The following is a 13266-nucleotide window of genomic DNA, read 5'->3' as shown; positions in this document are numbered from 1 at the left end:
AATTTCCCACCGTCCCCATTTTACAGAGGAGGAGACAGAGTCTGAACGATTATAGGCCCAGAAAATCTGGCTCCAAAGTCCATACTCTTGGCTCAACACTGCAGAGACAAAGCTACTGGCAAAGCCGCAGGGCTCACGTCCAGTGTTTTGTGGCCACTCGATTCACTCCAGTTGCACTCTCTGGAATGTGACAGCCTTGGTCTTGCTGCTCGGGCCAGCGCAGTGCCATTCATCGCGTTCCCTGGGTTCATTTCGTCCCTTCTCCTGTGTTCTCCATCATCTTTAAAATGATAAGGAAGCTAGAGCCCTCCAGAGTCCTTGCAAGTCCACAGCCTGGATTCATCTGCTGAGCCGTAAGCCCAGGCTGGCCCCTTGCTGCCAGGGAGCTCCCCAAGGCCTGCCGTGGAGCCTGTCAAATAGTATCAGGGTCCGTGTCGTTTCCCAAAACAAATCCCACTGAAAGTGTGTCAGCCAAAGCATAATGTTTTCTACAGAGTAAGGAACATTTCTGCAAAGTGAAAGTAATAAGTATTTTATTTTATTTGGATAGGGTCTCACTCTCTCACCCAGGGTCGAATGCAGTGGTATGATCATAGCTGACTACAGCCTCCAACTCCTGTGCTCAAGCCATCCTCCTACCTCAGCCTCCCTGAGTAGCTGGGACTACAGATGCCCACCACCATGCCCAACTAGTTTAACATTTTTTTTTTCTGTAGAGACAGGATGTCACTATGTTGCCTAGACTGGTCTCAAACTCTTGACTTCAAGTGATCCTCCCACCACCACCTCTCGAAGTGCTGGAATTACAGATGGGAGCCATGACAGCTTGCTGGTAATAACGATTTTTAACTGGAAAAAAAATTTAAGGAAAGATGAGAAATTCAGATTTCCATGTTAAAGTTTTTAAAGGAACTAGACACTCAGAGAAGGCAATGGCTGCCTTTTCCTCACCTGTGGATAACTCACATCAGAGACCCAAGGAGGAGCTGTCAGGATTCTGGTGCAGGCCTCAGTCTGTCTTGCAAGTTCAAAACCTAATTTGGGGCTAGGAGTGGTGGCTCATGCCTGTAATCACAGCAGTTTGGGAGGCAAAGGTGGGTGGATCTCCTGAGGTCAGGAGTTCAAGACCACACTGGCCAACAGGGTGAAAACTTGTCTCTACCAACAATACAAAAATTAGCTGGGCATGGTGGCCTGCACCTGCAATCCCAGCTACTCAGGAGGTTTAGGTAGGAGAATCACTCGAACATGGTAGTCAGAGGTGGCAGTGAGCCTGGATTGCTCCATTGCACACCCTCCTGGGTGGCAAGAGGGAAACTCCATCTCAAAAAACAAAAACAAAAACAAAAAAAAACCTAATTTGGTCTACATTTAAGGATTGACCATTTTCTTTGAGTCAAACCCACATAAACCAGCTCACAAGAGGCTGTATTCCTTTTATTAATTTATAGAAAAAAAGATTTTTTTTTTTTTTGAGACTGAGTTTCTTTCTCTCACCCAGGCTGGAGTGCAGTGGCACAATCTCGGCTCACTGCAACTTCTGCCTCCCAGGTTCAAGCAATTCTAGTGCCTCAGCCACCCAGGTAGCTGGGATTTCAGGCACGCTTAGCTAATTTTTGTATTTTTAGTAGAGATGGAGTTTCATCATGTTGGCCAGGCTAGTCTTAAACTCCTGGCCTCAAATGATCTGCCCGCCTCAGCCTCTCAAAGTGCTGGGATTACAGGCATGAGAAACCGTGCCCAGCCTGGAAAAAAGAGAAAAGTCGTTTAGACAGACCGCTCCCAACCATTGCTCAGTGCTGCCTTGGCAGTGCAGACTCTCAGAAAGCCTTGCGGGTGTTACTGGCCAGGACCAGGTCCGTTCTGCCCATGCGCAGTAAGTTAATCACCGTGACACGAGTTTGCCAAAGAGAAAAGGTTTATTCACGGGACACCAAGCAAGGAGGTGGGATAATAGCTGTCAAATCCACCTCCCTGAAAATAAGGCTTAGGGATAAGCCTTGCTTCCAAGCAATAGAGCACAGCCCCAGCTACACTCAAGAGGAGCGGCTATACCAGGATGTGAACAGCAGTCTGTCGGCCTTGTGGGCCTCCGACTCGGAAGGGTCGTGCACTCGGTTTAAAGCTTTGGTGTTGCCATCTTGACGTTCTGAACAATTTCAAAATAAGGCTCCCCACATTTTCATGTGTCATCAGTCCTGTCCAAGGAGTCCAAGGAGCTCATGAGGGTGGACAGGGCACTGTCTGCTCTGGGCAGCGATGGGACCACTAACAGCTGCTCTCCAGTCTCCCAACCCCTACCCCAAGGGCCACACCTTCCCCTGTTATCTCACATTTTTTTTTGGAGACAGGGTCATGCTGTCGCCCAGGCTGGAGTGAGTGCAGTGGTGCAAACTCAGCTCACTGCAGCCTCGACCTCCTGGGCTCACGCAATCCTTCTGCCTCAGCCTCCTGTGTCGCTCGGACCACAGGCGAATGCCTCCAGGCTCAGCTAATTTTTGGACTTGTAGAGACAGGGTTGCACTTTGTTTCCCAGGGTAGTCTTGAATTCCTTAGGCTCAAGTAATCCTCCCACCTCGGCCCCACAAAGTGCTGGGATTATAGGTGTGATCCACCGTGCCTGGCCTCTGTCACATTCTTGACATTTAAAGTTACTGTCATTGACAAGGAACATGGGTACACTTAAATTTACTCAAGAAGAAAACACTTTTCTCCGTTGAAGAGCTGCGTGGCCTAGCTGCTTCCTACTCTAGTTGACGTCTTTTTGTTTCCTTTTCCTTCTCTCTCTTTTTTTTTTTTTTTTTTTTGAGACGGAGTTTCGCTCTTGTTACCCAGGCTGGAGTGCAATGGCGCGATCTCGGCTCACCGCAACCTCCGCCTCCTGGGCTCAGGCAATTCTCCTGCCTCAGCCTCCTGAGTAGCTGGGATTACAGGCACACGCCACCACACCCAGCTAGTTTTTTGTATTTTTAGTAGAGACGGGGTTTCACCATGTTGACCAGGATGGTCTCGATCTCTTGACCTCGTGATCCACCCGCCTCAGCCTCCCGAAGTGCTGTGATTACAGGCTTGAGCCACCGCGCCCGGCTCCTTCTCTCTTATTTTTTTAGAGATGCTGTATGTCCCTCCAGGGCGACAAGAGGGAAACTCCATCTCAAAAAAACAAAACAAAACAACAACCTCATTTAGTCTACATTTCCGGATTGATCATTTTATTTGAGTCAAACTCACATAAACCAGCTCGGTGGTTTTTAGTGTATTAACAAAATGTTGTCCAGCTGGGCAACATAGCAGGACCTCAGCTCTAAAAAAAAAAAAAAAAAAAAGAGAAGAAGTTCTAGCCCCAAGAGACCCTCCTTCCTTGTCTTCCCCATGTGTTGGGATTACAGGTGTGAGCCGCTGTGCCCAGCCTCACACTGCGGTCATCAGATCAGCAGCAGCAGCCTTGCCTCGGAGCTTCTTCGAAATATACTAACAGGCTCCCACCACCAGACCCAGACCTACTGAATCAGAGTCTGTCTTTTCATTTTAGTGATCCTCTTGACTCAGCTTCCCAAAGTGCCGGGATCACAGATGTGAACCATTGCACCCAGCCTTCACTTTCCTTCCTGGTGAATAATTCGAGTCTTATTTTTTTCACTTGGCTATTCTAAAGGTTCGCCAATTTTTGTTGTTCTTTTCAAAAATCCTATTTTTGGTTTCATTGACTTTCTCTGTTGTTTTTCTATTTTCCATTTCATTTATTTCCATCTAGTCTTTATTATTTCCTTTCTTCTACTGGTGTTGGGTTTAGTTTGCTCTTATTTTTCTAGATCCTTAAAGTATAAAATTAGGTTATTAATTTGAGATTCTTTTTTTTTTTTTTTTTGAGATGGAGTTTCACTCTTGTTGCCCAGGCTAGAGTGCAATGGCACGATCTCTGCTCACCACAACCTCCCCATCCCAAGATCAAGCGATTTTCTTGCCTCAGCCACCCGAGTGGTTGGGATTATAAGCATGTACCACCACACCCAGCTAATTTTGTATTTTCAGTAGGGGCGGGGTTTCTCCATGTTGGTCAGGCTGGTCTCGAACTCCCAGCCTCAGGTAATCCGCCTGCCTTGGCTTCCCATAGTTCTCAAATTACAGGCATGAGCCACCGCGCCTGGCCTGAGATTGTTCTTTAACTTACGTGTTCATAGCTATAAATTTTGCTCTTAGCACTGCTTTTGCTGCATCCAGTAAATTTGGACATGTTGTGTTTTCATCTTCATTCATTCAAGATGCATTCTAATTCCCTTGTGATTTCTTCTTTGACTCATTGGTTTTTTAAGAGTGAGCAGTTTAATTTCTATGTACTTGTGAATTTTCTAGTTTTCCTTCTGTTCTTGATTTTTAACTTTATTCCAGTGTGTCCAGAGAACATACTTAGTGTGATTTCAGTCTTCTTGAGACTGATGACTAAATATATGCTCTATACTGGAGAATATTTCATGTGCTCTTTAGAAGAATGCTTGTTCTGCTCTTATCAGTGGAAAGTTCTGTTCGTGTCTACTGTGTGCAATTGGTTTATATTGTTTTTCAAGTCCTCTATTTCCTTGATGATCTTCTGTACTTTTTCTATTAATGAAAGTGGGGTTTTGAAGTCACCAACTATTATTACTGACAGTGTAACTATATTTAACCCTTTACAGGACTCTTAAAATTCTTTTGGGAAACTGGAAGGATCTGTGACCACCACCCACTCCCACATCAGATCCTACACACATGCCAACTGTCTGCTGCTCAGCAGCTGTGATGGTTGTTCCAGTTCTTTATTAGGCAAAGAACAGGTTTTTTTTCTTTTTTTAACCTTTCCTTTAAGGAACGTGGCTCAGAGAGCTGAGCCAGCCAGGCCCTGCAGGATGGGCTGAGTCTAGGGTCACAAGTACTTCTCCCGAAACTCACAGATTTTCTCCTTGACCACTGGATCCAATGTTGAAAAGTCCCAGTCAGCCAGCTCCATTAGTCGATTGTGGGCCTCTCTAAAGAGGCCAGAGCCGATACTCAGCTCCACCCGCATGCGCCACTCAGCTAGCTTAGAGCTGTTGAGGAAGGCATTATAGCTGGCTGCCATGGGCTGTGTATAGATAAAGAGGAAGATGTGGTCATCCTGGGGACCAGCCCCACCTGGGTCCTTGCCCACAGCCTCAGGGGCCCTCCCCATCAGCCTCTGTAAAGAATTAGGCTGCTACCCACCAAGCCTGAGCAAGGGGTCACAGACTATGTAATAGATGTAGGTGGGGATAGAGGATCCAGAATCCCCCAGGGCCCTTGGTCACTGGTCTTCTCACCCCAAGTTCTGAACCACACTGAGAAGGCTCCTGGCCCAGGCAGCTCCCACTTCTCCAGCCTGCAACCTCCCATGAATCCTGCCTTCTTTCAGGGAAACCCCTTATCCCAGGTGTGTATATGTGGATGAGGGGGAGGACTCAGTTTTTTCCCCATGTTTAACCTCCCACTGTGATCAAGCACAGGGGCCAGAATGCGAGGCCTGGCGGGCAGTCTGCCGTGCAGTTTAGCTGCTCACTAAGGCAGTCTACCCTGGAGCTTGGCTTGCACGCAAGATCTTTGGGAAGCCCAAGAGGGGTGAGGTGGTGGGTGAAATGTAAGGGGTGGGGGACGAAGCCTATGACTGAACCCTTGGGGGAGGCCAGGATGAGTTTTTCTCGTGCTGGTCTGCGCTGCAAACAGATCGAAGAGACTAATTTGCATATCGGGCAGAGATCTCTGGCATAGGGAAAAGAACACTGTGTCACCTGGTCAATCCACCAGGATCCCGGATGCCTCCTCCTGGGCATAGCTCTGGCCACTGTCTGATGAGTGTGCAGTGCCCTAGCTGGTGTGCAGGATGGCCAGTGTAGACCCTGGCCAGGGTCTTGAGAGGCAGAACTGGTCACCCTCCCTTTATGTGGCATGTAGAGGCCACATAAATGCCCCACACCCAGGTGTGCCTCAAAAAGCACAGTGGACGCCGCTCAGACCCAGCCAGGAGAGCTGTCCTTCACAGCTGTCTGTCTGGAGCTCTGGGAAAGAGGCAGGGCCAGAAGGACACCCAGGAAGCCAGTGAACATTTCCTGGGGAGTCCAGCAAGAGGAGGAGGCATCGGGGACGCTGGTGGATTGACCAGGAAATGCAGGGCTCTTTTCCCTGTCTCAGGCTCACCCTCCAGCTCCTCCCACACTGAAGAAACTTTGTCAAGCGTGGAGAATTGTGATTCCTCCTGTTTCATAACGTTCTGTGCTTCCTGTTGCCCGCACATTGAGTCCGGGCACCCAGACCTGGCTCCCACAGCCCCCATGGCAGCTCCACCTGCCTTTCCGGCTTCACCAGCCTATCCTCAAGTGATGGCCCTGCTGGTCACAGGAGTTTCACCTCTGTGAACTAACCCTGCTCCACCCCTCCCCACACCTGCATCATCTCCACCACGGCCACCAAGTCAGCCAGTGAGATTTGGTCCCCAGTGATGAACATCTTGTCCTGAAGAAACTTCTTTTCGAAGAGCTGCAGGCTGTTCTTCACCTCCGCCACTGCGTGATCGATCTTCTCAGCTGAAACTTCCTCCCCTGTTATCTTTGGGATCAGCAACTGACCAGGGTTGGGAAGAGGAGGGAAGAGGAGGCTGCACTCCTGGGCCACCTGCCCTGCCAGGGCTCTGTACTCTTGCCAGCTCGATAGCTATTGGACAGTTCCCAGGACAGAAAGTAGTTTCACCTCTTTTAGCTGTTCTGATTGGTGGAAGTTGCCTGGGCCCGTGTGTCCACAAGGATTTGGATAACTCATCAGGCATAAATCCTGTGACCGATTACCGATGCCTGTCACAGGCATACAATTAGAAGCAGGGACACATGTATTGGTAATTTTCTTTTTTCTTTTTTTTTTTTTGAGACAGAGTCTTGCTCTGTCGCCCTGGCTAGAGCACAGTGGCAGGATCTTGGCTCACTGCAACCTCTACCTTGCCAGGTTCAAGCAATCCTCTTGCCTCAGCCTCTCGAGTAGCTGGGACTACAGGTGCACGCCATCATACAAGCTATTTTTTTGTTTTACTTTTTGTAAAGACAGGGTTTCACCATGATGGCCAGGCTGGTCTCAAACTCCTGACATCATGATCTGCCTGCCTCGGCCTCCCAAAGTACTGGGATTATACCTGGCCTTCTGTGGGCCCTTTGTCTCTGAGATTCTCTTGTTCAGAATGAAAAGCCTGGAATGCTGTCCTGGGTGAGTGACATCAGCCCCTCCTGTATGCCCTTCCCGTTGCCCTAGTAAGACTCTTTCATACCCACTGTTTCAGTCCACACTCCTGACAGCTCTGTTGGGCAGGCAGGAGAAGGAGCTGAGGAAATGAGGCCCAGAGAGGGAGAGAGACTTACTTGAGTTCACCAGCAACCAGCAGGGCCAGAAGTCGTCTCCAGCCTTCCTGAATCCCTTGTCCCCTTGTCCCCAAGCCCCACAAGTGACCCTGCTCACCTTTAGCCAGACTATCTTTTTCATGGGCAGCTGAAAGGCCTCATGTTGCCAAGCCATGAACTCGTCCACCTGGGCACGTATGTGCAGGTCTGGTGGGTACCAGTGTGACGGTGCGCTGTACTTGCGACACAGGTAGTAGAGGATGGCCACGCTGCAGAAGGGGCCAGTCAGGGGCACTGCCCTTGCCTTCCCGAGTGCCCCTACCCCAACCACCTTGGCGTGACCTGGCCCCAACTGCTGGGGCTTCCAGGGAAAGGAGGAGTCCAAACAGCCCTGGGAAAGATCTTCACCAGGGCTGTCTGACCGTCAGCAAGGGCAGGGAGGGAGAACTGCAGGGTGTAGGAGTTGGGGCTGGTGGTAGGGGAAAGAGTAGGCCAGCGAGGGGAGCAGCACGTGCCGAATCAGGATGCTGAGGCGGGAGGATCACTCGAGCCCAGGAGTTTGGGGCTGCAGTGAGCCAAGGTCGCACCACTGCACTCCAGCTTGAGTGAAAGAGCCAGATCCTTTTTCAAAAACAAAAACAGGCTGGGCACGGTGGCTCACACCTGTAATCCAGGCACTACGGGAGGCCAAGGTGGGCGGATCACTCGAGGTCAGGAGTTGGAGACCAGCCTGGTCAACATGGTGAAACCCTGTCTCTACTAAAATGAACATAGAAAAATTAGCTGGGTGTGGTGGTGCACACCTGTAGTCCCAGCTACTTGGGAGACTGAGGCACGAGAGTCACTTGAACCTGGGAGGCAGAGGTTGTAGCGAGCCAAGATTGTGCCACCGCACTCCAGCCTGGACCACAGAGGGAGACTGTGTCTCTAAAAACAGGCAAAGAAAAACACATGCTGAAATCCAGGGTAAGGGGAGCAAGGTGAATTTGAAGAAAGGAGAGCAGGTGGGTGCGGCTGGAAGAAGGTCGGGGTGACTGGGGAGTGGTGAGACAGACACTGTGGAGGCCATGGATGATGGCCCCTGGAGAAGCAGGGAGGTTACGGACTTAATCCTGAAGATGAGGCGTTATGTGAGCCAGGGCATGAAGGATCCGCCTCTCTGGTGCGGGATGGAGGGTGAGCCCGAGGGGGCAGAATGGACAACAGGGAGGCCAGCAGCTACGGGGAAGGTCGTGGTGTGTGGGAAGGGTGGGGGCCATGGGACAGAGGGAAGGGGACGGAGGGAGACCTGCTTTAGAGGGGACGTCCTAGGCCTTGCTGATTGACGGCTGCCATGGGACCGTCCACAGGACAAGGGTTCCTTTATCATCGTCACAGCGGCCGTGCAAGGTGAAAAGTCAGGGTATGGAGAGAGTTATGGATTTCAAGTGGAGCAGACACAGCAACCAGCTGCGAGACTCAGATCTCCTTTGGACCTGCTCCAAACAAACCGCCAAGAAAATATTCAGGAGATGATCAGAGTTTTGAACAGGCACCAGATATTAGAAGAAGTTCCGGAATTATTGTTAATTTTATTACATACATATATTTATATATATATATATATATATATATATTTTTTTTTTTTAAGATAGAGTTTTGCTTTTGTGGGCCAGGCTGGAGTGCAATGGCGTGATCTTGATTCACTGTAACCTCTGCCTCCCAGGTTCAAGTGATTCTCCTGCCTCTAGTAGTTGGGATTAGAGGCACATGACATCATGCCTGGCTAATTTTGTATCTTTATTTTTATTTATTTTACTTTCTTTTCTTTGATGGCGTCTCGCTCTGTTACCCAGGCCAGAATGCAGTGGCACAATCTCGGCTCACTGCAACCTCCATCTCCCAGGTTCAAGCAATTCTTCTGCCTCAGCCTCCCAAGTAGCTGGGATTACAGGCATATGCCACACCCGGCCAATTTTCGTACTTTTTTTTAAGTAGAGACAGGGTTTCACCATTTTGGCCAGGCTGGTCTCTAAACTCCTGACCTCAGGTGATCCGCCTGCCTTGGCTTCCCAAAGTGCTGGGATTACAGGCGTGAGCCACTGCACCCAGCCTTAATTTTGTACTTAGTAGAGACTGGGTTTCTCTATGCTGATCAGGTTGGTCTCGAACTCCCAACCTCAGGTGATCTGCCCACCTCGGCCTTCCAAAATGCTGGGATTACAGGCATGAGCCACCGCCCCCGGCTTTTTATTAGGTATCTTAATGGTATTGTAGTGATGCTACACTCTATCATAGCCCAGGCTGGAGTGCAGTGGTGCAATCAGAATTCACTGCAGTCTTAAACTTCTGACCTCAAGTGATCCTCCCATGTCAGCCTCTCAAAGTGCTGGGATTATAGGCATGAACCACCATGCCCAGCCTGTTTTTGTTTTTTGTTTTTTTCCAAGCACCCTTACCTCTGAGAGGTATGTTCCTAAACATTTATTGATTTATTTACTTATTTTTATTTTAGAGATGGGGTGTCACTCTGCTGCCCAGGCTGGAGTGCAATGACACTGTCATGGCTCTCTGCAACCTCTACCTCCCAGGCTCAAGTAATCCTTCCACTTCAGCCTCCTGCATAGCTGGGACTGCAGGTGTGGGCCACCGCACTGGCTAAATTTTTGTATTTTTTGTAGAGATGGGGTTTTCCCATGTTGTCTAGGCTAGGTTGGTCTTGAACTCCTGAGCTCAGGCCATCTACCCGCTTCGGCCTCCCAAAGTGCTGGGATTACAGGTGTGAACTGGCCCCTAAACATTTTTGAAATAATGGGGTGTCTGGAAGGCAGGCGAACAGAACTGATATAAAATGGACCCCAAGTTGGCAGCGGTCGGAGCTGGGCAGTGGGTTTGTGGGTTTCATCATGACCCTCGTTAGTCAGCATTCACTCCATTTTAGTGTGCGTGTGAGATTTTCCATAGTAAATAGAGAGATGCTCCCACGAAGTCTCCCAGGAGGAGCAGAGACAGACAGTGCAAGGGCCCTGGGGAAGACTCACCTTTCAGTTAAGACAAATTTCCCATCTTTGAGGCTGGGCAGCTTCCTGAGGGGGTTGATCTTAATGTATTCCTTGTTGTAGGGGTGACCTGGGAGGAGCAGGGAAGGTCTGAGGCTGTGGGACTCCAGGGGAGAGAGAACTGAGACTCCTAGAGACACAAATGCCTCCCTCTTTTCTCAAGAAGAGGGAACTGGCCGGGCGCGGTGGCTCAAGCCTGTAATCCCAGCACCTTGGGAGGCCGAGGCGGGTGGATCACGAGGTCAAGAGATCGAGACCATCCTGGTCAACATGGTGAAACCCCGTCTCTACTAAAATTACAAAAAATTAGCTGGGCATGGTGGCATGTGCCTGTAATCCCAGCTGCTCAGGAGGCTGAGGCAGGAGAATTGCCTGAACCCAGGAGGCGGAGGTTGCGGTGAGCCGAGATCGCGCCATTGCACTCCAGCCTGGGTAACAAGAGCGAAGCTCCGTCTCAAAAAAAAAAAAAAAAAAAAGAAGAGGGAACTGAGGCCTGCAGGGACACTGTGGCTCACCCCAGGTCACAGGGCAAGGCCGTGGCAGAACCAGACTGGGATAAGAACTGCTGGCTCCCAGCCTGCCCCACCCTAGGGCTGGTGACTCCCGTGCCTCCTACCTGTGTCCCAGGACCAGGATGACCCTTTGGCCCAGAAGCTGGAGGCCTCCAGTGCCCACCCACAAAGCAGGATCTGCAGCCACAGCCTCTGAATCACCTGAAGCCCCGAGGGCCTGGGTCCCAGCCCCGCTCCCATCTCCCTCACTCTGTCTTCACTTTAAGGAAGCCGGGTCCAGCACATGGCTGGACATCCGCAGGGGAGCCTTTCAGATGCAATTGGGGTCTTCTGAATGGGGAATCTGATGTGGGGGCAGGAACTGAAGCTCTTCTTGGACCAGCTGCCTCCTGTTGGAAACATTTCCAGGGCTCCACTCGCACCCTGGCAGGCAGGTGCTGCGTTCACAAGGTCCTAGACTCCCACCAGGAAGTGAGGGCGCCTGGTGGGAGCCCAGGGAGTCCCAGCCGCTCTTCCTTCCCCCTTCCCCTAGAAGAGCCTGTTCATATCCGGCATAAAGACTGTCATTAGTGGGGACTGGCTAAGGTAGGCTGGACAGGGACGCAGCCTACAAGCCCCCGGGCTTCTCTTCCTTCCCCGTGGACCTCTCGGGGGACTCCCTTGTCTCTGCCTCTGCTTCTCAGAAACGCCCCAATCAGGCTGGGCATGGTGCCTCACGCCTGTAATCCCAGCACTTGGAGGCTGAGGTGGCCAGATCACTTGAGGTCAGGAGTTCAAAACCAGCCTGGCCAACATGGTGAAGCCCGGTCTCTACTAAAAACACTAAAAATTAGCTGGATGTGGTGGCATGTACCTGTAATTCCAGCTACCAGGAGGCTGAGGCAGGAGACTCAAACCCAGTGGAGGTTGCAGTGAGCCAAGATCGTGCGGCTGCACTCCAGCCTGGGTGACAGAGCGAGACTCCATCAAGAAACAAGAAAAAAAATAAGCCCCAAGCTGTGTGCCCTGCCTCCCCCCAGGACCAGGCCTGCTGGGCAGCAGTGGAAGCTGACCTTTCAGCAGATCCACAAACTGAAAGGTGAACGGGATGTCATGCTTCTTTGAAAAGATGTAGACGGCCCTGCAGGGTGCTGACAGCAGGTCCATGTAGAGCTCCAGGGCCATGTTGAGACGATGCCAGGTGCCACAGCTGCAGCCGGCCAGCCGCAGACCTGGGCCTGTGTCTAGCCAGGGCCCCTGGCTCTGTGCCCTCTCCGATCTGGCCCCGGGACCCTGAATTCTGGAACTTCTTGTTTCCCTTTGCGCTGTCATAAGGCCAGGGAACCTTCAGTTCTCACAAGGCCAGGGAGCCTGCAACTCTCACAGCAGCAAGCATTCTAAGGAGGCTCAGGAGTAGGCTGGGGAGAGGCCCGTGGCAAAGGTGGGGCAGCTGTGACCCTCCTCTCCCCCACCATGAGTGTCTGTGCCCCGTGGCGCCCCCCTCACAGATACCCTGTCTGAGAAGGGATTATGCATGGGAATTCCCAGGGCCTGACTTTCCTTGCAGAACCTGACGAAAGGGGCTTTGCAGGGTGTAGAATGAGCAAGAGGCAATGAGAATTATCCCTGGAGGATTCTAGAAGGGTTATCTTGGTGACCTACGTCCTTTCTCCACCTGGGAAGCTCCAGCTGGTTCAGGCTCCAGCGAGGTTCCAGCCTCCAGCTTTAACTCCTTGGGTCCAGTCTCTGCCTCAGAGCTGCACAGGCTGAAGTGAGGAAGGGGCTGCCGTGATTGGGAAAGTCTCCCTTCTTACCTCTGCCTCCCCGCTAAAACTGAGCCCCAGATCCTGGCTCTGACCCTGCGTGGGCACAAGGTCACCATTACCTCTCTGCTATTAGGAAGTCGCCTTCTCTGAGGGCAGGCACCTTTCCCAAAGGGGTTCACCTTTAGGAACTCCGGCTTCAGGTGGTCCCCTGTTGGGCAGAAAGGAGGGAAGTCTCAGTGTAGGGCCTGGTCCTTGGCACCTACTCCATGGGGCACCGCCCAACCACCTGGCTCACCCCAAGCCAACTCCACAAGCTGCAGCTCGGAAGGGATGCCATTCTTTCTGGCAAAAGTAAATGGCATGGCAGGGGGGTGAGTACAGGTCCAGGAACAGCTGGAGCCCCATCGCTACTCCTCCCACCTGCCCTCCCCAGAGGTCTAGACCTCCAGGGGTTACTCAGCCCTTCTCTGCCCAGGCTGGGCTGTTTCCTATCCATAGTCTGCTGTTCTTGTCTGGAGAACAGGGCAGGCTGGGCTTCAGGGACCTTCTCTGGGCATTCCAGGGAAGGTAACTTCATCTTCTCTCTTAATTCTTGCTGAGAATT

The 13266-nt window shown here is 51.2% G+C and overlaps 1 protein-coding gene across 1 annotated transcript; it reads right to left on the bottom strand.

Annotated features, from left to right (window-relative positions):
* Nucleotides 1-4900: 4900 nt before the first annotated feature.
* LOC120361063 (glutathione S-transferase theta-4-like) lies at nucleotides 4901-12081 on the bottom strand. Its single transcript, XM_039462535.2, has 5 exons — nucleotides 11970-12081; nucleotides 10388-10475; nucleotides 7486-7636; nucleotides 6430-6606; nucleotides 4901-5098 (listed from the first exon to the last, which is right to left on the bottom strand). The coding sequence occupies exons 1-5, from the start codon at nucleotides 12079-12081 to the stop codon at nucleotides 4901-4903; spliced, it is 726 nt and encodes a 241-aa protein (XP_039318469.1).
* Nucleotides 12082-13266: the final 1185 nt, after the last annotated feature.

This window comes from Saimiri boliviensis, chromosome 21, assembly GCF_048565385.1.
Source record: "Saimiri boliviensis isolate mSaiBol1 chromosome 21, mSaiBol1.pri, whole genome shotgun sequence".
NCBI lineage: Eukaryota > Metazoa > Chordata > Mammalia > Primates > Cebidae > Saimiri > Saimiri boliviensis.
Note: the sequence above shows the minus strand (reverse complement) of the source record. Positions and strands in the feature narration are given on the sequence as shown.

Bases quoted from the DNA above. Each gene is read 5' to 3' on its own strand.
- LOC120361063 (XM_039462535.2), bottom strand. From the start codon at position 12,081: ATGGCCCTGGAGCTCTACATGGACCTGCTGTCAGCACCCTGCAGGGCC. The intron at 7,637-10,387 runs GTGAGTCTTCCC...CCCCTTCTGCAG, and splicing joins AAATTTGTCTTAACTGAAAG to CGTGGCCATCCTCTACTACC. The intron at 5,099-6,429 runs GTGTGGGGAGGG...ATCTATACACAG, and splicing joins CCGTGGTGGAGATGATGCAG to CCCATGGCAGCCAGCTATAA.